Genomic DNA, 25299 nt, shown 5'->3' with positions numbered 1-25299 from the left:
TTGTTCTAGTTCCCTAGAATTTTATAACTCCCTTTTTTATCATTTGCAGTGTGGATGATTTAATTCTGCCTTTTTAATCAAAAAAAATGTGAAAGTGTATTAAACATACTTAGTTACTTTTTTGTAATCTGTATAACTTCCCTTTGGGATTTCTCTCCCCTTTTGCAATTTTGTGGCTCGCTGACAAGGAGCAACCTGGGATGAGGGAATCTGATGTATTGCCTTAATAATGTACATGTCGACCTTCTTCATATGTGATGAGCGAAGATGGAGGAGGATTTGTGCCTTTTGTATTATTAAAGCATTCCTTTTCAGTTACGTTTGCATGGATCCTAAGAGTGGAAGATGACAAAATGTTGGGATGCTGACCGACTTGCTGTGGTTTGGAAGGAAAAAAGCAAGATATTTCGTGGTTCTCCTTGCTAATTTAAACAATATCCTGGCAATGAACAATACTTGGTTTTGGGGACTCTCTGGCAATGGCAACTGTACTTACTTCCTATACTTCTTCTGCCATATCCATCATCAGACGTTGGTGATCTTGGCAGCTTGGTGTGGACTTCAACTCCCAGAATTCCTTGGCCAGCCATGTATTATATATAAATAACCTGTATTATTTAGTTAAGGTAATCCTTGATTTACTACCACAATTGAGCTCCAAATTTCCACTGCTAAGCAAGACAGGTGAATTTTGCCCCACTTTATGACCCCTCTTGCCATAGTTGTTCAGTGAATCAATGCAGATGTTAAAAATATAGTAACACGATTATCGAGTAAATCTGGCTTCCCCCTTGTCTTTGTTGGTCAGGAAATTGCAAAAGATGATCACATGTCCCTGGGACACTGCAACCAACTCAAATATGAGCCAGTTCCTAAGTGTCTGGATTTTGTTCATGTAACCATGGGGATGCTGCAATGGTCATAAATGTGAAAAAGAGTCATAAGTCACTTTTTCTAGTGCCGTTGTAACTTTGAATGGCTGCTAAATGAAAGGTTGTAAGCTAATACGACTATCTGTATTAGTTTTTTATTCTTCTTTTATTACTTTTATAAGTACCTCAAGGCAGTGAATATACATAACACCTAATCTAGCATACAGGCAGTCTTTGTCTTACAACAGTTCATTTAATGACCGTTCAAAATTACAATGGCACTGAAAAAAGGGACTTATGACCATTTTTCAGTTAGGCTCTTTCTAGCGTTCCCATGGTTACATACCGTATTTTTCGGAGTATAAAATGCACCTTTTTCCCTCAAAAAAGGGTGAAAATCTGGGTGCGTCTTATACACTGAATACAGCATTATTGGCCTACCGAAACCCCACCCCCTTCACCAAAATGTCCATGCTTAGCTTTTAGGAGGCTTCCAGAGTGCTGCTGAGGGCTGGGGAGACCAAAAATGAGCTAAAAACGAGCCATTTTTTGCTCATTTTTACCCCCCCCCTCCAGCCCCCAGGAGCACTCTACAAGCCTCCTAAAGGCTATTCATGCCCGTTTTTTGGGGAGGTTTGCAGAGTGAAAACCCTTTTTTTAAAAAAAATATGCTTCTTCAAAATCTTGGTGCATCTTATACTCCGGTGCATCTTACACTCAGAAAAATACGGTAATCAAAATTGGGATGTTCGACAACTGGTTCATATTTATGACAGTTGCAGAGTCCCAAGGACATGGGATCCCCTTTTGCGACCTTCTGACAAGCAAAGTCAACGGGGAAGCCAGATTCACTTAAGTGAAAAACTCACTTAACAAATGTCTCACATAACAAGAGAAATTTGGGGCTCAATTGTCGTTAAATCGAGCCTTTCTCTTTCTCCAAACTGAATTTTATTTTTTGCTCCTGTTTTTCAAAGCAGCAGCCTTGAGAAGTAAACCTCTTGGCAGAAGCTTGAAAAGAAAATAGTAGTGTGTTGCAAACCCCAATGCCAAATAGCATTTCAAAACAGCTGTGTTGTTGCGTCAGTTACTCTCCTCACAATTTGCACGCATGCAAAACTTATACAAATTGCATCAGAGGCTTTGAAAGGAAACCATTCTCCCAATGTGTTAAAAATATTATATTATCCAGAATTTGAAACATCAGGGATAGAGTAAAGGGCTCAAACAACAGAGGCTAATTTTGCCATAGTTCACCGTAGTGCAACATGTGAATTCAGCCACTGTGGTTTTTAACCTTGGTTTACTACTTAATACATGGGACGCGGTGGCTCAGTGGCTAAGATGCTGAGCTTGGCAATCAGAAAGGTTGGCAGTTCGGTGGTTCAAATCCCTAGCGCCGCGTAACGGAGTGAGCTCCCGTTATTTGTCCCAGCTTCTGCCAACCTAGCAGTTCGAAAGCATGTAAAAATGCAAGTAGAAAAATAGGGACCACCTTTGGTGGGAAGGTAACAGCGTTCCGTGCGCCTTCGGCTTTTAGTCATGCCGGCCACATGACCACAGAGACGTCTTCGGACAGCGCTGGCTCTTTGAAACAGAGATGAGCACCACCCCCTAGAGTCGGGAACGACTAGCACATATATGCGAGGGGAACCTTTACCTTTACCTTATTAACAGAGAGGTCAGCAGCCTGCCAGAGCCCAAGATACAGTCCCAGGGAAAAAAAGAAAAACCAGAATTCTACAAAATCGCCCAAATTTCACAAGAAAACATGGACAAGAATGCAAACACAACGGTGGATTTTATTATTATTATTATTTGGAACTGGGAGCCAGGACATGTGTGTTGCTGATCCAAGCTTAGCCCATACGGTAAAACAAACCAGAACTTAATGCAGTTTCTAAGACTTTCTAGACATTTCTGAAAGCTTTGGAGAGAAGTTTGCAATTCTGCTATTACTTCTAACACTTACAAAACAAGTTCAAACTTCAGCTGCCTGAGCAGTTAAGGCCGCTTAACGTGGATTGTCTTGCCAAAAGGTGTCAACTCTTACGACTCTTCCAATTCCTCAGTGAGAGCAAGAAGATGCTTTAAAAAAGCAAATAATATTCATTTCTCTAATCTTTGGTGTGCAGAGAAGAGAGCAATTAAAAAAAAAAAGCACCTTGTCTCACTTTCTCTCCCTCTCTGATCTACTTTTGGAAATAATAATTTTAGTATTCTGGTCATCTCGAAGTTTGTATTTGTAGTTTAAATATTAAAAAAAAATTCATACAGTTGCTCCAAAGCAACTTATAGAATTGTCAGCAGTATCTTGAAATCCAAACGCCAGGTAAGTTTGCTCCGATTTCTAAGGGCAAAGGCCAGACTTGTATGACTGCAGAAATGAATTTTGGGAGTAGGATCCCACACAGCCAGGGAGAGTAGACAAGGTTTTCTCCTGTAGCCCAAATCTTGCTGGAGAGAATCTTTTAAATTTGCAAGGAGATCTTGACAACAATGTCAAGTAACCGGATTCTGGAATGAACCACTTCAAAGAGCATTTATCAAATGCTATATTTTCATATTTCCCTTCTTTTAAGGAAAAAAGGCCCTGTAAAAGAGAACATCTTGGGAAATATTAAAGCTTTATCTTCACCTGCTTTGCAATCTTTAGGACTTTAAAAATAATAAGGAATTCTTCCCACCCTGCACCATTCCTCTCCCCTGCAAGTAGTAGAGTCTAATCCACCCATTCTGGTTCAGGTCACCCCTGGAAGTGGTACAGTCTCATCCATCTACTTTGGTTCAGGTCTCCCCTGGAAGTGAAAGAATCTAATCCACCCATTTTGGTTCAGGTCTCCCCTGCAAGTGGTAGAGTCTAATCCATCTACTTTGGTTCCCCTGTAAGTGGTAGAGTCTAAACCTGAACTTTGGTTCAGGTCTCCCTTGCAAGTGGTAGAGTCTAATCCATCTACTTTGGTTCCCCTGCAAGTGGTAGAGTCTAAACCTGGTTCAGGTCTGCCTTGCAAGTGGTAGAGTCTAATCCATCTACTTTGGTTCCCCTGCAAGTGGTAGAGTCTAATCCACCCACTTTGGTTCCCCTGCAAGTGGTAGAGTCTAATCCATCTACTTTGGTTCCCCTGAAAGTGGTAGAGTCTAATCCATCCACTTTGGTTCAGGTCTCCCTTGCAAGTGGTAGAGTCTAATCCATCTACTTTGGTTCCCCCGCAAGTGGTAGAGTCTAAACCTGAACTTTGGTTCAGGTCTCCCTTGCAAGTGGTAGAGTCTAATCCATCTACTTTGGTTCCCCCGCAAGTGGTAGAGTCTAAACCTGAACTTTGGTTCAGGTCTCCCTTGCAAGTGGTAGAGTCTAATCCACCCACTTTGGTTCAGGTCTCCCCTGCAAGTGGTAGAGTCTAATCCATCCATTCTAGGTCAGGAAGAGCACAGTAGTGTAAGGTTCAATCTCCAATCTCTCTCGCTGTCTAGTGTAGAAGCCAACCTCAAGCAACAGGCATAACTTCCACGTTCACACCCCGGTTAAATGTCCCCAGCAAAGGAAACCAACAACAAACTTGGCTGGATGGTTTGTGAGGCGGAAACAGTCACGAAACCCTTGTGAATCTGGGGCACGGAGCCCAGAAGCCGGCTTCAGATTTGGGAGCGCAGCAAGCTTACGAAGCAGACACAGGAAGCCAGTGGCCAAGGCAGGGCCCATCAGAGGAAGATGGGCTGCTCCTGGCCAGTTAAAAGGCGATAGGTGGAGGCTGGCATGGTTTTGATATGGACCTGCAAGGAAGGAGAAGTGCAACCAGGTTAGGGGGCATGTCTGAAGCTGAGTAATGGCACATTAGGGTCCACATGGGGAGGGAGGATGTTGCCTGGTCTCAAAATGGCTTTCCATAGGTGTTATGATCTATATCAGGGGTCCCAAACCTTTCTGGGTTGACTGCTTAAGGCGGGGTAGTAATGGAGGCGCCTGTTCGAACATGTGCAGAGGGCTGCGAGTGTGCGCCCGAACTGGGCTGCGATTGTGCGTGCAATGCAAATTGCAAGCACCTGTGCAATGCTGCGAGCACACGCTCCCCCCACATTCGTGCTAGCGTTGCTAGGGCTTGCACACTTGCAGCATCACTGGCGCCAGCGCGAGTAGGGTGTGCGCTGGTAGTGATGCTAACGCGTGCATAACGCTCATGGGGTTGCGACTCAGCTGAGAGGAAATGGGATTTGGTGGGTTTTCTGAAGTGCACAGAATCTTAGCTGCAGGTTCTCCCGAATCCCTGCGAACCCCCAGCAGCCCAGGTTCCACCACAAAACCGCGGTCGACTAAAGCGCGCATCACTAAAGTGCGGTGACAAAACCGCGCCGTCAAAACCGCGTGACAACAGCGCGCCGACAATAGCGCGCCGACAGAAGCGCGCTGTAACATAACCCTAAAAATAACCCTAAACCTAACCCTAAACCTAACCCTAACCCTAACCCTAACCCTTACCTTAAGTTAAATCACGCTTCTGTCGGCGCGCTGTTGTCGGCGCGCTGTTGTCGCGCGCTTTTAACTTTCGCGGTTTTAGCGCCACGGTGTTGTCGGCGCGCTTTTGACTTTCGCGGTTATGTCGTGCCACGGCAGCCCACCCCTGGTTGTAGGTCAAGGTACACCTTTGGGTCTTCCAGTACTAATTGTGGTTTGTAGGTCAAGGCATACCTGTATCTCTTTCCGAAATTCCCCCAAATCAGCTCTAAAGGCCTTTAGTGAGACTCTGCTTTATTGCTTCAGTCTCATTTGCCATTTCAGACGATCGATCCTCCACTTATGACCACGAAGGACCAAATTTCGGTTGCTAAGCAAGACAGCTGTCGAGATTTGTCCCCTTTTACAACCTTTCTTGTTTCCAAGTTTCCAAGTTTATTAAACTTGGAATTTGTATGCCAGCCACTCCCATTGGGACTCTGGGCGGCTCACAACAAACAGAGAAACATTTAAAATTTAAAAAATAGAAATAAAAAATAAAAAATACAGTATTAAAATTCACATCACTCATTCCATCTAAGCGGGGCTGGATATCAATCAACAGCCCCAGGCCTGCTGGAACAGCCAGATCTTGACGGCTTTACGGAAGGCCGGGAGAGAGGTAAGGGTCCGGATCTCTGCAGGTAGATCGTTCCACAGGGCCGGCGCAGCAACAGAGAAGGCCCTCCTCCAGGGAGCCGCCAGCCGGCATTGTCCGGTTGACGGCACCCGGAGGAGGCCCAACCTGTGCAATCTTGTTGGTCGTTGGGAGGTAAGTGGCAGGAGGCGGTCTCTCAGTTAGCCAGGTCCTAAACCATGTAGGGCTTTAAAAGTAACAACTAGCACCTTGAAGCGCGTCCGGAGATCAATAGGAAGCCAGTGCAGCTCGTGGAGGATAGGTGTAATATGTGTGTATCTAGATACACCTCATATCGCTCGCGTGGCTGCGTTCTGGACCAGCTGTAGTCTTCGAACACTCTTCAGGGGCAGCCCCATGTAGAGCATGATAAGTGAATCACTGCAGTTTTTAAGTTAGAAGGCTGCAAAAGGGGAGTCACCTGACCCCAGGACACTGCCACCACCATAAATATAAACCAGTTGCCAAGTATTTGAATTTTGATCGCATGAGCATGAGATCAATGTGAAAAACCAATCATTTTTTCAGTGCTATTGAAAATTCCGTCACTAAACAAATGGTTGTAATTCGTGGACGTGGGTTTGCAATCAACCCCAGTTCCAAAAACCTTTTTCACAAATTTGCTAAGCTGGGTGCTTCTGATTTTTTTTGGTTTCAATAGTTTTTAATTCTCCTCCAAGAATCAAGAAGCCCACTGTGAAATCCTCAGGAAGAAAGGAGACAAGAGGAAGCCCGTTCGGTGTGGCTTTTTTCACAATCGGCTTTTCACAACCAGAGAATCACGCTGTGCACGTACCTCGCTGACCGCTTGGCTAAGGATCTGGATGATCTTCTCATGCGGCATGGCCACCACGCTCTGCCCGTTGATCTCAATGATGCGATGTCCCACCCGGACGCCACCGCGTTCTGCAATCCCGCCACGCATGAGGCTACAGATCTGGGCACAGGGAAAAGTCCACTTGTACGGCTGGCCACGCCCAGCCACGTGCCAAAGTTTACCTCAGGGGCACATCCCGATTTCCAAAACCTCACAGTCAATCTGTTATGGATTGTAATTTGGATTCCCTTTAAACAGGGAGTTTGGCTTAATTAGTCTCTCAGCCACCCAGACTACTCACAATGCCGTTTTCCACAGAGAATCCTAGGGGATATTTTGTGCCGGGCCTTCGAACAATGGCTGTAGTGACAGGAGGGCAATGAACGATGCTGAGGGTTACTTCTGTCTGGTTTTTCAAATCCTGGAAAGAAAGAAACCATCCTACTGACTTCTAATTAACCAACAGTAAGTATCTTTGTTGCTGGCTGAGGAATTCTGAGAATTGAAATCCAGACAATTTGGGCCACCATAAAATGGCCAAAATTGAGCTATGCTAAATGAGGCAGACTAAATGTCAGAACATGGAGAATGCCTTTACCACACATTATGGCAGCATCCCCAGAGTCATGTGATCAAAATTCTGATGCTTGGCATTTTTATGACGGTCCTAGGGGCATGTGATCCAGGGGTGGGATTGAAAAATTTTAGCAACCGGTTCTCTGCCCGGTTGTTGAATGGGCATGGCTTACTCGGCCTCCTGAACCATGGCGGGGTGTGGGTGTTTTCGCCCTCCCCAAACTCTATGTCAGGCCTGCCGCCATCTTTTCTTTTGGCTCATTGGCCTGCCAACATTTTCTTTTATTCTACTATGCATTTTCTATTGTGGGAAAATGGGAGGGGGGATTGTACAGGGTTAGATGATATGTAGCCATAACAAAATTCTTTCTAGAAAGCCAAGGTCATCCTTTGTCTTTGCACCTCTGCACCTGACCGGAACTGGATGGGTGAAACTGCCAGCATGGAAGTGGGAGATTGGACCATGTGATGGGCTGGTGGGTGTGGAGGCAAGATCTTGGACTTTCAACTGGGTGGGGAAAACCGGGAAGCTTTCAGATTCGGGTTTTCCCAGATGTGCCAACATGAGTCTCTTAATAAATTGGAACTTTGAGCAATACTTTGCCTCAGACTCTGATTTACTTTAGGATGCTATTTGGAACTCTGACACTCTGGAGGCTTTCCTTGCGCCTCCGGAGGCCACAAATGAACCTGTTTCTGGACTTCTGGGAGGACCGTTTTTCGTCCTCCCAGAGCCTCCGCACAGGCTCTGTACTTACCTGGCATCCAAAACAGGCCGTGTGGAGACTCCTGGGAGGGGCGGAGCAGGGTGGGAGGGGCCAGTCAGTTCTTGCAACTACTGGTTCAGCGAACCAGATGTAAAATTAGCATCCGGTTCGCCCGAACCGGCTGAATCCCACCCCTGATGTGATCCCCTTTTGTGACCTTTTGACAACCTCCTCGCTGTCCAACTCTGCTGGCAGCTTCGCAGACCACCAGAAAGACCACAACACACTCAGTCCCCTCAGCTTCATCCCCATGCAAGGGATTACAGGATCGTTTTTTAAAAAAAGATGTACAGTGGTGATGGGGCCTCTATTGGAGCAGATCCTCCTGCAGAAGGAAACTACATTTCATGATATTTTTGCCGAAAACTGACATTTGCTTCCGTTTTTTGGCAAAAGCAGCCCCTAATGCACAATTGGTTTGTTTAATGACCATGGCGTTTGCTTAACAACTGCCACAAAAATCATAAGATCGGGTCAGTCATATGTGCAACCCGCTTTAGATCGTCATGACTTATGATCCTAATGGAATTTGGCCAGTCGTAAGTTCAAGGAGTACTTTTATCTTGCTTCCACAAAGTCTAGAAAGAGATCGTCAGCCGCGATCTTTGATCTTCTGGAAATTATTCTCCACCCTTTATTTTTCTAGCATGTATTCAGTCGGGGAGCAACAACAATTTTACAACCTTTTGTGTGCTGGATAAACTGGTTTGAGATCAAAAGCTAAGTAGGGCTGGGCCTAATTAATATGTATGTGTGTGGGTAATATTTATTATGGCCAAAATACCTCAATAGACCATAATGAATGGGCAGGTAAGAGAAAACCCCAGGCCTGGAGGCTAGACTCAGAAATGAAAAAAGAATGTTCTAGAAAAAAAGAGGACTGGCAGAACGTATCTATGGAGATAGATCTTCTAGGATTGGAGTCTTTAAGACTTGGGGACTTCAACTCCCAGAATTCCCTGGGAGCTATGCTGGCTGGGGAATTCTAAGGGTTTTAGATTATAGATTACCAGAGTTGGAAGAGACCTTGTAGGTCATCCTGTCCAACCCCCTGCCCAAGCAGACCCTAGACCATTTCTGACAAGCGGCAGTCCAGTCTCTTCTTGAAAACCTGCAGTGATGAAGCTCCCACAACTTCCGAAGGCAACTTCTGTTCCATTGGTTGATTGCTCTCACTGTCAGAAAATGTCTACTTATCTCTAGGTTGAACCTCTCCTTGTACTGTAATGCGCTCTACTTGGGGCTGCCCCTGAAAAGTGTTCGGAGACTGCAATTAGTCCAGAATGCAGCTGCGCGAGCGATACTGGGTACACCCATATCACACCTATCCTCCGCGAGCTGCACTGGCTGCCCATTGGTCTCCGAGCACGATTCAAGGTGCTGGTTATCACCTTTAAAGCCCTACATGGCCTTGGACCCGGATACCTGCGAGACCGTCTTCTGCCACATACCTCCCTTAGACCAATAAGATCGCACAGGATGGACCTTCTCCGGGTGCCTTCAGCGGGACAATGCCGGCTGGCGACGCCTAGGAGTAGGGCCTTCTCTATTGCCGTTCCGGCCCTATGGAATGAGCTGCACCCAGAGATCTCATGGCCTTTCGCAAAGCCATTAAAACCTGGCTTTTCCGGCAGGCCTGGGGCTGTTGATCCCTTGATTGAGGTCCATCCCCCTTTCGATTGGGTGTTTGGTGTGTTCCTTTTTTAACTTTGTTGTGTCCCATTGTTTTTAAAAATTCTTTTTAATTTCTTTTTTCATTTCTGTAAGCCGCCCGGAGTCCCTCGGGATTGGGCGGCATAGAAATTCAATAAATGAAATGAAATGAAATGTTCAGCTTCCATCCATTATTCCTTGTCTGGCCTTCGGGTGCTTTGGAAAATAGGTTGACCCCTTCCTCTCTGTGGCAGCCCCTCAAATATTGGAAGACTGCTATCCTGTCTCCCCTGGTCCTTCTCTTCACTAGACTAGCCTTGCCCAGTTCCTGCAACCGTTCATTGCAGACCCCTGTTCTAGGATATTCTTGCCAGAAAAGCTAAATGAATATGCTCACATCATGATTCCCCAGAGATTGAAAGAATCCTAAAATCACAGGGAAGAGAATTTAGAGGTCATCTAGTCAAACCCCCCCCCAGCTCTATGCCAGATGCTCATCTTATTACTGAGAATCCAACCTTGATTTAAAGACCTCTAGCTTGACTTGAGGGCTGCTTTCTCTTGTATTCTCAAGCAAAAAAGTAATAAATATTCTCCTATACTATAACCATGATGGCTTACCTATGGCATGCATGCCACCTGTGGAAGGCCTACGCCTCTGCTGGCATGCCTGTCACCCAGCTGAGCTCCACCAAGCATGTTCGTGTCTCCCGCCAGCCAGCTGATTTTGGGGTCTCTGCCAAACACTATACAAGTCATCGAGAATATGGGGGTGGGTGCCCCCCTTGCCCCATTTTTGCTCCTAGGAGGCTTCAGAGAGGCCTGCTAGGCCCAAAACAGGTTGCAGGGGGGTTTGGGCGCCTCCCCTGCACCCCATTTTTGGTTCCAGGAGGTTTCAGAGAGGCCTGCTAGGCCCAAAACAGGTTGCAGGGGGGTTTGGGCGCCTCCCCCGCACCCCATTTCTCGTCCCAGGAGGCTTCAGAGAGGCCTTCTAGGCCCAAAACAGGTTGCAGGGGGGTTTGGGCGCCTCCCCTGCACCCCATTTCTGGTCCCAGGAGGCTTCAGAGAGGCCTGCTAGGCCCAAAACAGGTTGCAGGGGGGTTGGGTGCCTCCCCCGCACCCCATTTTTGGTCCCAGAAGGTTTCAGGGAGGCCTACTAGGCCCAAAACGGGGCATGGGGGGGGTCGCACATACATGCACAGGCAGGTAGGGGGAGCGCCTATTGTAGAAAGCAGTGATGGCGAACCTTTTCGGCACTTGGTGCATGGGAGTGCATTGCGGTTGCACCAAGTGCCAAAAAGGGAGCACTTCGTGCGCGCTCATCTTGGCTGCGACCATGAGGAGGAGCAGCACAGGGGGCATGCGCACGCCCAAAAATGAACTTCTGGTTTCCGGCGCATGCATGCACTTCAGCCACGCGAGGGCAAAAAGGTTAGCCATCCCTGCCCTATAATAACCAGAGCCTTGCTTTCTCACCCGTATGGTGTTCTGGCACGAGGCGAGGGGCAGCCCCACCAGGCTCGTTCCATTGATGGACATGATGCGGTCTCCAATGCTCAGCTTGCCGGATCGCTCGGCTGCTCCCTTGTGCATCAGGTTTGCAATGACCACGGTGGGAAGGATGGATCCCCAACCGGATTCCACGATCACCACGCCCAGGATCTCGCCCTTCTGTTTGGAGAGGACGACCTGTATGGAGACACCGAACGGCAGAGGAAAAAAATCTATTGGACTGGAAGAGAGAGGGAATCAAGTGTTTCGTCCTTTAGGGCGCCCTCGAAATCTACCAGCTATTGTCATCCAAAGCAGCGCTTCTCAACTTTGGCTTATAGCAATAGCAATAGCAGTTAGACTTATATACCGCTTCATAGGGCTTTCAGCCCTCTCTAAGCGGTTTACAGAGTCAGCATATCGCCCCCACAATCTGGGTCCTCATTTTACCCACCTCGGAAGGATGGAAGGCTGAGTCAACCTTGAGCCACTGAGATTTGAACCGCCGAACTGCAGATAACAGTCAGCTGAAGTGGCCTGCAGTACTGCACCCTAACCACTGTGCCACCTGAAGATGGGTGGACTTCAACTCCCAGAATTCCTCAGCCAGTTTGGCGACTGTTGGAAATGATGACAAACGCCTTAAAAACTGCTTGTCTGGTTTTGAAATTCCAAGTTAGGCCCTTCTCCTTCCACCACCACGACCATATTTTAGACCAGTGATGGCGAAACCTTTTCAGCACCGAGTGCCCAAACTGAAACATTCATGCTTGTGCGCACACAGGAGGACTGGAAACCCAAAGACCAGTTTTTTGGCTGTTTGGGGGGGCATTTTGAGGCTATTTTTTTGGGCTGTTTTCCAGTGTTCTTGTGCTCGCGAAGATCAGCTGGCGATGGCACGCGTGGTGACAGAGAGGGCTCTGCATGCCACCTCTGGCATACGTGTCATAGGTTCACCATCATGGTTTTAGATGCTCAGCAACCTGCCCACAGTTGGTTTTGTGGGAGACCAGCATTATTTCCAGCTTCCATCAAAAAAGGATCTATAGCGAACAATGGGTTTGCTTAACAATTTGCTCAATGACGACCGCAATGACTGGCGGCTGTGACTTCACTTTGCAGTGTATATGATGATAATGTATTAAAATTATGCCTGACCTCCTGTCCCCTATCCCCGCTGCTGTTTATATTAACCTTAGAACAGTGTTTCTCAACCTTGGCAACTTGAAGATGTCTGGACTTCAACTCCCAGAATTCCCCAGCCAGGGAATTCTGGGAGTTGAAGTCCAGACATCTTCAAGTTGCCAAGGTTGAGAAACACTGCCTTAGAAGTTTTAGCCAGGAATGTACGTAAAAGGGAACAGATAAAGGGACTAGAAATTTAAAAAGGAACAATTTAAGTTACAGGCTTTTGCGGACGATCTAGTGTTTGTGTTAGAGGATCCTATAAAGTCACCATTAGAACACATGGAGGGAGACCAAATCTTGTTTAAACCAGAAATTTTTCTCCTAGGTATAATATCGGAGGGGTTTAAGAAAGATACACTTTATCTAATTATACATGTAGTAACTGTGGCACGCAGAACTTATGCACAACATTGGAAAAAAGAAAATACACCATCAGAGCTAGATATAATTAGAAAAGTGTTGGCCTGGACGGAAGCAGATAGGCTCACTTTTGAACTTAAAAATAAAGGGGAATCAGAATATTTTGAAGTCTGGAACAGAGTTTATGATTGGTATAAGACAAGGTGACAAGACTGGAACAAATTGTATATATTGTGATTGGACAGAAGGATAGACAATGTATTAAGTAGGCTAATTGTTAATGGTTGAGACTAGCTGTATATAATGTGAATGTATGGTCACTTCGACTTTGCGGTACTGCATTGTTTTAAATGTAAAAATAATAAAAATATATTCAAAAAAATTATGCCTGACTTCCTAGAGCTGTGATGGCGAACCTGTGGTACAGAGAGCCTTCTCTGCGGGCACACGAGCCGTCGCCCCAGGCCAGCTCCACCGTGCATGTGTGCGCACCTCCCGCCGGTCAGCTGATTTTCAGGCCTCTGCCGTGCATGCGTGGGGGACAGGGCGCATGTCTCCAACATGTGCCCATGCGTGGGAGGGTCATGCACAGGGGGAGGGCAGGGGAGTGCAGCGCGCCCTCTCCCATGGCCTGTTTTTGGTCCCAGGAGACTGTAGGGAGCCTACTAAATCCCAGGTGGCCTACACTGTGCATGCGCGGGGGGTCGTGGGGAGCACGGGGTCATGGGGAGCGCTGACGTACAGGCCAGGCATGGGGTGGGTGTAGCACACGCATTGCATCATGGGTGAGTGCGTGCGCTTTTGGCACACAATGACAAAAAGATTAGCCGTCACTGTCCTAGAGATTGAAGTGTGTGTGTGAGGTTCACCGACAAATGCGGGCTTGACAAAAGCGCTCCGACGAAACCACAGCGAGAAAACAGCGAGGTCAAAATTGTGCCGATGAATGCATGTAGAAGCGCACCGACAACAGCGCACCGACAAAAGCGCACCTTCAACAAACAACTAATAACAACCTAAAAACCCTAACCCTAACCCTGAACCTAACCCTAACCCTAACCCTAAACTTAAATTGTGCTTTTGTGGGCGCGGTTTTGTCGGCGCATTGTTGTGGGCGCATTTATGATGTCGTGGTTTTTTCGACGCGCTTTTGTCGACGCGCTTTTGTTGGGTCACGGTGTGTGAAACCAGATCACAGCTGATTTACTACAGCTATTTTAGCATGTATTTTCTTTTTTTTTTTAAACAAACAGGAAAATACCATGCAACTGAAAATACTTTGTGCAACTGGAAACCAACAATTTGTCGTATATTTCAGAAGCTCTGGGGACAGAGAAGAAATTGCAAGGAATTGCAACCAAGCGCAACAGAGAAGGTAAGTTCCACGTTTTCCTTTGCTGCTCACGTTCTGGCCTGACAAACCACGGAGTTATTTCCGTTGCAAGTTGGGACACAATTTTTTTTTTTTGACGCAATGAGTCTTCCCACCCCCTCCAACTGAAAGAAAATACGTCTACTGCTGTTTAACCCTCTTGTCTTTCTTTCACCCACTTTAGGAAAGCATTATTTTCTTTGAAAAAATAACTTGCTGAGAAGAAGGGGAAAAAAAACATCTGGGCAAAGCATTGCTGTGTAAAGTTTAAAGAAATCCAGGAGATGAATTGTTCTGAGGAAAATATTTTGGGTTTTTTTTTCCCAGGACATTGGATATTACTCTTCCAGAACCACTTCCTATATCAAGAACATTTATAGCCAGAAAACTGTCAAATCACTCCCTCCGGGGTTAACGGTCTGGGGAAAAGATGGAACATTCTAGAGAATCCGGCATGTTCTCACCCTGGACAAAATAGAGGCGGCAAATTGAAAAACTTAAAGTTTTAAAGTATCGGGATCATTTATTTTTTTATCCATTAATATTATTGAAATACCTTACCATTAAAATATGACCCAATACAGGAAGTCCTCCACTTATGAAAGTAATGGAGCCTTCTCATTATGGTCATTAAGTCGTGATGGCTGTAAAGCCGGTCACCCACATGACTGGCCTGATTTTATGACCTTTTTAAAATGAGGGTTGTTCAGTGAATCAATGGTTTGCTATGGGCTACTTTTGATGAAACCTGGAAGTAAATGCTAGCTTTTGGCAAAAAAACATCATAAAATATGGCCATGGGATCAATGCTGCAAATAGCTGTGCTCAGTAACTACTTATACATCTTTCCCAAGGTTTATCAAATTCAGTACATTTTGTAAACCCTCTTGGGCAGGGGTGGGCAACTATAGTCCTTTCATGACCTGTGGACATCAACTCCCAGCCATGATGGCTCAGGAATTCTGGGAGTTGAGGTCCACAGGTTATAAAAGGGCCCATACTTGGGCACACAGCTGGGGATTTTTCCATTCACTACAACCAGGGGTGAGATTGAAAAATGCTAGGAACTGGTTCTCTACCCAGTTGCTGGGTGGGTCTACTCAGCCTCTTGGTGGGTGTGGCCTACTCAGCCACCTACATAATGGGGGGGGAGGAATTTTGGCCCTCCCTGGACTCCAGAGGCTCTGAGAGGGAGGGACTGAAAACACCTTCCCCTGGGCTCCGGAAGCTGGAAACAAGTCCGTTTCCAGACTTCCATAACTTCTGAGAGGCCTGTTTTTTGCCCTCCCCAGGCTTCAGAGGCTTTCCTCGAGCCTCCGGGAGAGCAAAAACAGCCTTCCCCGGGATCCAGAGGTCCTCCGGAGGCCAGAAAAGAGCCTGTTTCCAGACTTCTGGAACTTCCGGAATGCTCATTTTTCACCCTCCCAGAGCTTCCGCATGGGCCCTGCACTTACCTGGCATGATAAACAGGCCATGTGGAGACTTCTGGGAGGGGAGGGATGGGCGGGGCCAGCCAGTCCTTGCAACTACCGGTTCGGTGAATCAGATGTAAAATTAACACCCACTTTGCCCGAACTGGTCCGAACCGGCTGAATCCCACCCCTGACTACAATCCTCAGCGGGCCGACTTTTCAAAAACAAGTCTTGATCTTTTTTTGTGTATCTGCCTGAAAGGCAGCTAAACAGCAAGAGGGTGAAAATAATGAGCTTCCTGCCAACAAAAGCTCAATGGGTGTGTCAGACTACAGCTTCCCTCATTCCAGCCAACTACAGGTTCTGTGTGTGTGTGTGTGTGTGTGTGTGTGTGTGTGTGTGTGTCTGTTTGTATCATGTCATGGAGTTGTAATCCAATGCACCCAGAGAGCCAACTAGATTAGCGGAGATTGAGTGGCCCGCTAAACCACTGGCCAATTCCACAGGCCCATACAGAGGGAGAGCATCTGAGATGGGTAGAGCCATTTCCTCTGTGGTGGGTATGCAGTTCCAATGTGCTCCACCTCTAGCAAAACACCTCCTCTCCATTCTTACTTCCTTACAGTTCTCTTGCTTGGAGAAGTGAGCCAGGTCTCCATTATATAGTTCCTCCCCCTCGATCAGGCCAGGATCCTTCTCATCATCGTTCTGGTCTTGCATGGAGCCGAGCTGGCTGGGGTCAATGCCACTGGCCCGCAGGAAGTGCTGGTAAGCCACGCTAAAGACCTGCCCAATGGCTTGGGCTATCAGCTGAGCCTGTAGGACAGGAAGCAGCAAACGACAAGCATTTCTACAGTTACAGGACTATCTTTTTTTCCAAGCGTGCCGTTATTCTAACACGACAAGATCTAATCTAACTGAGGCAGCGGTGCACATCTGAACTCTGATTGTCCGTGTTGTCCACCACCAACCTCTCCCCACACTCACGTCAGACGAGTGGAACACGTGGCAGATCATTTTGTACAGCTGTTTTTCGGTGGAAGCATCTGCCCGGCGAGGGAGCTTCCGACGGGCCATGAGCACCACGATGTTCCCAATGTCAGCAATGTAGGAGATGGTCTGGAGGGGGTGATCCATCATGGTTTCCTAACATGGCAAGGAGATCAGAGAAGAAAGAAAGAAAGAAAGAAAGAAGGAAGGAAGGAAGGAAGGAAGGAAGGAAGGAAGGAAGGAAGGAAGGAAGGAAGGAAGGAAGGAAAGAAAGAAAGAAAGAAAGAAAGAAGCATTGAAATGACAGGTTGCCATTTTACAGAATATTTTCCAATTGCCTGTAAAATATCCTCAACTATGTCCTATAGATGTGCTGAACGGTTCCACCACAAAACCGCGGTAGACAATTGCGCGCTCGACAAAAGCGCGTACGTGACGTCATCACAGCGCGACGAAAACATCGCGCTGTGAGCGGTAAATTTAAAATTAAAGCGAAAACCTTACCCTAACCCCCCCCCAAACCTAACCCTAAACCTAACCCTAAACCTAACCCTTAACCTAACCCTAAACCTAACCCTTAACCTAACCCTAAACCTAACCCTTAACCTAACACTAAACCTAACGGTAACCCTTAACCTAACGCTAAACCTAACCCTAACGCTTAACGTAACCCTAAACCTAACCCTTAACCTAACCCTTAACCTAACCCTTAACCTAACCCTTAACCTAACCCTTAACCTAACCCTTAACCTAACCCTAAACCTAACCCTTAACCTAACGCTAAACCTAACGGTAACCCTTAACCTAACGCTAAACCTAACCCTAACGCTTAACGTAACCCTAAACCTAACCCTAACCCTTAACCTAACCCTTACCTTTATGTGAATCGGCTTGATTTAATTTTATTTTAATTTTATTTATTTTTTAATTTTTTTCGTCGCGCTGCTGATGACGTCAGGTACGCGCTTTCGTCAAGCGCGGTTTTGTCGAGCGCGGTTTTGAGGGGTCATGGTGCTGAACTACGGCTCACATCATTCTCTGCCAGGCTGGCCTCTATGCCTGTTGCAGACAGGAGCCCCCAGTTTATTGTTCAACAGTTTGATTCAGAGAATGTACTGACGCAAAAATCTCAAACGCTGTGTCATTTTCCAGAACTCACACAAAAATCACATTGGTGTAAAAATTGAGTTAAAATATTTGTGTGTGAATTTTCCATACACACACCACAGAGGTAGACAATTATGGTGCCAATACAGGCCCAGACACTGTTTGTGACTGATTTGATTTTAGAACAGGCAGTCCTTGATTTTGGGGGCTTGGCAACTGGCTTACATTTGTAATTAGTTGCAGTATTCTGAGGTCATGTGATCATGTCCGAGATTCCAACCCACCCACCCACCCCAGCAAAAAACACCCATTGGATAATCTGGATTCAGACTTACAACCACGTCTCACTTGATTCGCGATTCGCTTAACCACTATGGTGGTTAACGACTGTCGTAAAACAGTCATAAAATCAAGTCTGATCTCATGGTGACTCAACTTACAACCTCAGAAACTTGTAATCAAAATTCCGAGCTCAACTGTGATTGTAAGCCTGTACTGTAAAGATTGCAATTATTTTTTTAAAAAAAGCTATTATGCCCCCAAGGAAAGTGCAATTCCTTCCTGTCAGCCTGTTGCGTTATTTTGTGAGAGGGCAAAACCCTCAACAGCCATTTTGAGAACACAACACAGTCTCAACATTTCAATCACACACACACACACACACACACACACACACACACACACACACACGTGGTGGGTTTCAAAAATTGTTCGAACCTACTCTGTGGGTGTGGCCTCCTTTGTGGGAGTGGCTTGCCGCCCATGTGACCGGATGGGAGTGGCTTGCCGCCCATGTGACCGGATATGAAGATGCCGACGACACTTGTCAGAACCACCTTAAATTACCCCACACACAGGACTGGCATGCATAAGAATAGGATGTAAACTTGTTTTTTAAAAGGCATCTTTGGTTTGCATTAAAACAACTTTAACACACGCAATGTTCTGATTGCACCACAAACGCAGTAGTCATCCTTACCTTTCACAGAGGCACTGAGTTTTATAAATATGAGCCTGATAGTGTAGAATAATCAAGGACCAGTGGTGGGTTTCAAATAATTTTGGAACCTCTTCTGTAGGTGTGGCCTGCTTTCCGGGTCCACTGGTCTTCTAACCGGTTCGGTAGATTTGACGAACCGGTTCTACCAAATAGGTGCGAACTGGTAGGAACCCACCACTGACACACACACACACACACACAATCTAAAAAAAGTGATGCCACACTGGGGAATATCCTGGATGTAGGGAGGGAGCAGTGCCATAGTTTCATCTGTGGGTCTTCTGGCTAAGGGATGCTTTGTGAGGGGCCATCCTCCCGCAACCCTAAAAGCAGCCATTTTGAGCCTTGCCCATTGGACAGGATCTCAAATGGAGGCAGCAGGCTGAATGCTTCTTGAGGGGGAAGCTGTCAATGCACCTGTGTGTCAGCGCTGAGGACCTTGATCCGTTGAGTGGAGACAAAGAGATCTACTTCGGTCATTGGCTGGGATTCTCCCTCAGGAGCCTGGATTGCAACAAGTGAAGGAAAGAGAAAATAGGTGATTGTGGCATGGAGCTTGTGGCATGGAGATTGTGGCCCTGTTCGCCACTGTAATGCTCCAGTGATTGCACTGAAAATGTAAGCTGCTCTAGACAGGTGTATAATAGGAGATTTTAATGTGATTGTAAATAATGAGCTGGACTATAAAACTACAAAACCGAATAAGAAGCTAAGAAGAGTTCTTCTCAAAACATTCTTTACAAATGTAGATGAATTAACCTTACAGGATGTGTGGAGAAAAAGACATTTGAAAGAAAAGCAACATACATTTTACTCAGACATTTGTCGTGGTCAAGAATAGACATGATTTGGATGTCAACAGAATTAATGACTAAAACAAAATGTAAGCTGCTCTTGAACATGGAGGCTCCATTTTGCTGCAACTAGAACAGAGCTCCCTTTTCTTCTGTGTAACTGAGTACAAGCAGTCCTTGACTTACAACAATTTGTTTAGTGACTATTCAAAGTTACATCGGCACTGAAAAAGTGACGCATGATCGTTTTTCACACTCATGATCGTTGCAGCAGTCACGTGATTGAAATTCAGAAGGTTGCCAATTGTCTCATATTTATGACGGTTGCAGTGTCCTGGGGCAAAGTGATCACTTTTTTGACCTTCTGATAAGCAAAGTCAGAAGTGGAGAAGACAAATTCACTTAACAACCATGTTACTAACCTAACAACTCCCATGATTCCATAACAATTGTGGCAAGAAAGGCCGTAAAATGGAGCAAAACTCACATCTGTCTCACTTAGCAACTGAAATTTTGGGCTCAATTGTGATTGTAAGTGTAGATGTAGCTTCAAGGTTCCCTCTTGGTGTCACATCCCTGCTGTTCTCCCTTCCCACCTTAATTCTATCGACGGCTTCCTGGGCCTGAGCCATGCGAATGCTTGTGGATGGGTTTTTCTCGGAAACCAGCTGTGTGGAGCCCAGATATTTGGCTCCAAAGATCACCCCTTCCAACAGATCTTCGGGCTCACAGGGACCTGGGACTGAGACATACAAAAAAGGCTTGTTTAATAACATTATTATTGTCACGGTCATCACCAATCTCATCACCAAAGGGTACCATATGTAACATATGTTAACATCCCTATGAGTTAGGTTAGATTGTGATCAGTGGTGGGTTCCGGATCCCATTGCAACCGAGCCGGGCATCTACCACATGCACGCGTGCAGCACGCACACAGCATGCGTGCAGTGTGTGCATGCATACTTACTGCCCGTGACACTCTGCGATGCTCCAGCTGCTCGGCGGGGCGTTGCACAGGCGCCGTACACTCCGTGAGCGTAAGCCCCGCTCGGCGCAATACAGGTAAGGAGGGCGGGCAGGCGGACCCTCCGGAACACCACACCAGAACGGTACCTGGTGCTCCCAGCAGGCACCGGTATGCCCATACTGGGGGGTTCCAGTCGTATCCTACCACTGATTGTGATAGAAATACCCCCAAATTCCATAGAGAACCTCTATGGCTGGGGAGGAATTAGAACCTGAGTCTCTTTGCTGTTAATCCAACACCTTACTTGCTACACCTGACTGGCTCTTGGATTGAGAGGGAGGGACTGGGCCAAATTCAGCCAATGAGCTTCTATAGCTAAGGAGGGATTAGTGTCCAGATCTCCTCACTGTTAATCTGTCTCCTTCAACACCTCACCTCATTGGCTCTTGGACTGAGAGGGAGGGACTAGCCCAAAGTTAACCAATGACTTCTGTAGCTGAAGAGGAATTAGAACCTGGGTCTCCCATGCTCTAGTCTAGGGGTCACCGGACTTTTGGACCTCAGGAACCACTAAATTCATAATTTTAAATCCTGCGGACCACTAATATGATCTGCCTAAAGGGTGGGCGTGGCAAAGTGGCCATGTGACTGGGTGGGCGGGGACAACTTGATGTCACTCACATCAAGGAGCGCCTTGGCAGCCTTTACTCGCCACTTCTCGCATGCCCGCCCGGGCTCCTTAGGGCCCCAACAGGAAGCAGTTGCTGGAGCTAAGCAGCCACCATGAGAAAGAGTTGGCAAAACAGCTCAGTTCAAATTGGATCTGACCATGGAGGAGGCTCAGCAGAAGCACCTCACTGAGGACTACGAGCATAGGCTTTCCAAGCAGAGGGAAGACCTGCGGGAGTGCAAAGCCAGGTACCGGCGGCTGGAGGCTCAGTGGGCTGAGATGGTCAGCTAGTTCCAGGCCGTGATGCAGTCCCACTGGAACAAGGCCTTCCGGCTCTTTGCCACCAGTGGCACTTTCCTCCAGTCTTTGCCCAAAGCACCGCAACAGGAGGCCGAACCAGTTGGAATTTCTGCCCCCCTCTGACCCACACAAAAGGACCCCGAAGGGGGAGACTCCCTGCAGCAACACAAATGTTCATTGCACATATCCAGCCCGGGGGGGTGGGGGGGCATAGTTTGAGGACTCGTAGTGCAATATAAAAAATGCAAATAATTTTTCTGCGAACCACCAAAATTTTCTCGACGATCACCAGTGGTCCACGGACCACCGATTGGTGAACACTGCTCTAGCCCACCTCGTTCTCCAGTACATCTGATTGGCTCTTTGGTCTCAGAGAGAGGGAGAGGCTGGCCCAAAGTTCACATGACATAATAAATCAATCAAAAGTCTTCACTTACCATCTTTATAAGGTGGGAAAGATGACACATTGCCTTTATTCTGTTAAAGAAAGAGGAAAGGGGAAAAAGAATTGGCTTCGTAAAGCCGGGGAGGAGATCTTAATTATTTATCTATGACATTTATCTGACCACCTGAAACCAACTAGACTCTAGGTAGCTTATAACTTTACATACTAAAAACAGGAAACAAAATCAGAATAAAATTACTTTACTAACTAACCTCAACGGCTAAAAATTGAGAATTATAGAAATCAATCAAATGAATCCCCTTCAAACTCTGGATACCTAATACATGTATTTTGTTTTAGAAATTTGATGTAAGCCAGTGGTGGTATTCAAGATTTTTTACTACTGGTTCTGTGGGCATGGCTTGGTGGGCGTGGCAGGGGAAGGATACTGCAAAATTGAATTTATTGCACTTATATGCCGCCCTTTTCCCCGAAGGGAAATCCCCATTTCCTCCTGATCAGCTGGGACTTGGGAGGCAGAGAACAGATGGGGGCGGGGCCAGTCAGAGGTAGTATTTGCTGGTTCTCCGAACTACTAAAAATTTCCGCTACCGGTTCTCCAGAATTATTCAGAACCTGCTGAATACCTCCTCTGATCTAAGCATCTTTTACTAGAAAACTAGATAAACCTTGATTCCTGGTGTCAGCATCCATGCTGTTTTCGTGATACTTCCCCCTGCCTTTTTCTGATTTTTTTAAAAAAACTTCCCAGTCTAGCCAAGAGCACTGGAATTTTTTAGGGGATTCTCATTAAAGTATTAATCAGGCCCAATCCTGAATAGCATCTGGGATTAGTCAAGGTTAACTATGTACCAATCATTTTATAGCAAGCACACCGTAATGACTTTGCACAACTGGTGCAAACTATATAATTTATGTTGTTGTGTCATGATGTTGCAATGCACACCTGATATCACCGGGTTTTTTTTACCGTAAGGCAATCAGTCTAACCAGAAGGCAGTTTATATTAAACTTCTGGAGACAATCTCCCAGATTATTTGGTTTGTGGCAGGGTGTAATGAATGTATAAAATTATTAAAGTGGTGCCTTTCAGCTATTGTGCATAATCCTTAACCCAAGACTGCTAATTGCACAGATAAGAGAAAATGGGAAGGCAAAGATGCCGCTAAAACAGGTAGTCCTCAAATTATGACCACAATTGGGCCCAAAATTTATATTGCTAAGTGAAACATTTGTTAAGTGAGCTTGCCCCACTTTACGACTTTTCTTGCCACAGTTGTTAAGTGACTTATTGCATTTGTTAAGTTAGTATAAGTATAATCTTTATTGTCATTGTACTTAAATTGTACTTAAATATGATGAAATTAGTAACAGGGTTATTAAGTGAATCTGGATTCCCCATGGACATTGCTTCTCAGAAGGTCAAAAAGGTGATCACATGATCCCGGGACCCTGCAACTCTCATAAATATGAACCCCTTGCCAAGCAACTGAATTGTGATCAAGGGCCCATGGGGATGCTCAACTGTTGGGTGGAAAACAGTCATAAATCAGTTTTAATACCACTTTATAATGCCTCGGTAAGGTCTTGGAATACTGCATTCAGTTTTGGTCACCATGATGTAAAAAAGATGTGAGACTCTAGAAAGAGTGCAGAGAAGAGCAACAAAGATAACTGGAGGCTAAAATACATGAAGAACGGTTGCTGGGTATGTCTAGTTTAATGAAAAGAAGGACTAGGGGAGACATGATAGCAGTCTTCCAATATCTCAGGGGCTGCCCCAAAGAAAAGCGGGTCAAGCTATTCTCCAAAGCACCCGAGGGTAGAACAAGAAACAATAGGTGGAAACTAACCAAGGAGAAAAACAACTGAGAACTGAGGAGAAATTTCCTGACAGTTGGAACAATTAATCAGTGGAACAGAAGTTGCCTCCAGAAGTTCTGAATGCCCCAACACTGGAAGTCTTTAGGAAGATGTTGGATAGCTATTTGTCTGAAGCGGTGTGCAGTTTCCTGCCTAAGCAGAGGGTTGGACTAGAAGACCTCCAAGATCCCTTCCCACTCTGCTATTCTATTCAGTTTTTTCAGGGTCATTGTAACTTGAACAATCACTAAATGAACTGTTGTAAATCAAGGACTACCTATATTTGAACTGCAGCTCGATAAATCAGTCTCATGATGTCTACATCCAAAGGAGAATATGTTCCAGAGGTGGCTTGCTCCAGGTTTGGCCCGGATTGGGCAAACTGGTAGTGGTGGCAACGGGAAGCTCCGCCCACCCGCCCAAACGCTTATGCACATGCAAAGCATCATGCGCAAGCAATCACGTGCGCATCAGAAAACCGGTAGTTTAAAAAAATGGAAACCCACCACTGATATATAGAGAGTCCTTGTTTTGCGATCGTCGCTTAGCAACCACCTGAAGTTATGATGGACCTCCTTCAACCAGATTCCGAAGTTCTGAGACCCACCCACAGTCACATGACTGAATGTCGGGCACTCAGCAACTGTCCCACATTTATGGCCGTTTATAATGTTCCATAGTCACACGATGGAAGTTTATAATGGTTTTGCCCCAAACCATCATTTTTGTTTTTCAGAAAAACAGGCCCCTAGTGAACCATTGGTCATAAAATCAGGTCGTTCACAAAAGTCACCTGATTTATGTCCATGATGGGCAGTCTCCATTATAGTTGTAAGTCGAGAACTACCTAAATGAAGCTTCCATTTTCCTGTCTTTACTCTGTAATTGTTTTAACATTGAACATTCAATGTAGCTTTGTAAAATGGGCCAGCTATGATTTACTTCAGGGGTGGACAATTAATCTTCTCAAGAAGACACCTAGGAAGCTGGGACTCTTGTGGAAAGCTGTCACTGATACCCCCCACCGTCCTGACCCTGGTTCCACCCCGACCCCCCACTGCCTTGCTTCCGTTGTCATGGGTTGGACGACAGCCTGCAGGCCGGATATGCCCCACGTTATCAGGGTTCCAAACAACATCCAAAATTAAATCAGAGTCCAAGGCAAAGTATTGCTCAAAGTTCCAATTTATTAAGAGAGCCATGTTGGCACATCTGGGAAAACCCGAATCTGAAAGCTTCTGGTTTTCTACACCCAGTTGAAAGTTCAAGATCTTGCCCCCACACCAGTGATGGGATTCAGCCAGTTCGCACCTATTCAGGAGAACCGTTTGTTAGCTTTCTAAGCAGTTTGGAGAACCAGTTGTTGGAAGAAATCTCCTTTTGTTCTCCCCCCACTCACAAACTTTACAGGGCTAATCCTGTAAGGAAGGCAGGAAGGAAATATTCTGGTGTTGTTTCTAGCCTCATCTTGATTGCCTTGCTTACAGAAACTGCCTCTCTGGTTAACCCTTATCACATTGTAACAGCTAAGGCGAAGCGCCCATCAACGTGAGTGACGTTGAGT

General features: G+C 46.1%; 1 protein-coding gene across 3 annotated transcripts in view; it reads right to left on the bottom strand.

Annotated features, from left to right (window-relative positions):
* Positions 1–2698: 2698 nt before the first annotated feature.
* Positions 2699–25299, bottom strand: part of LOC116509494 (amyloid-beta A4 precursor protein-binding family A member 3-like) — a 32490-nt gene continuing 9889 nt past the window's right edge. For 2 of the 3 annotated variants that reach the window (XM_032218682.1, XM_032218771.1), the window contains exons 4-12: positions 21904–21943; positions 20123–20268; positions 19150–19236; positions 16623–16781; positions 16251–16451; positions 11288–11500; positions 7117–7236; positions 6795–6935; positions 2699–4643 (exon numbers count right to left, since the gene is read on the bottom strand). In XM_032218682.1, the coding sequence (XP_032074573.1) occupies positions 4572–4643; positions 6795–6935; positions 7117–7236; positions 11288–11500; positions 16251–16451; positions 16623–16781; positions 19150–19236; positions 20123–20268; positions 21904–21943 (1179 nt within the window). In that variant the 3' untranslated portion in view covers positions 2699–4571. Of the gene's footprint in view, positions 4644–6794; positions 6936–7116; positions 7237–11287; positions 11501–16250; positions 16452–16622; positions 16782–19149; positions 19237–20122; positions 20269–21903; positions 21944–25299 lie in introns of those variants that run through there. The other variant, XM_032218855.1, reaches the window with a different exon arrangement.

Source organism: Thamnophis elegans, chromosome 1 (genome assembly GCF_009769535.1).
Source record: "Thamnophis elegans isolate rThaEle1 chromosome 1, rThaEle1.pri, whole genome shotgun sequence".
NCBI classification, from domain to species: Eukaryota; Metazoa; Chordata; class Lepidosauria; order Squamata; family Colubridae; genus Thamnophis; species Thamnophis elegans.
This window is presented reverse-complemented; position numbering and strand designations above follow the sequence as displayed.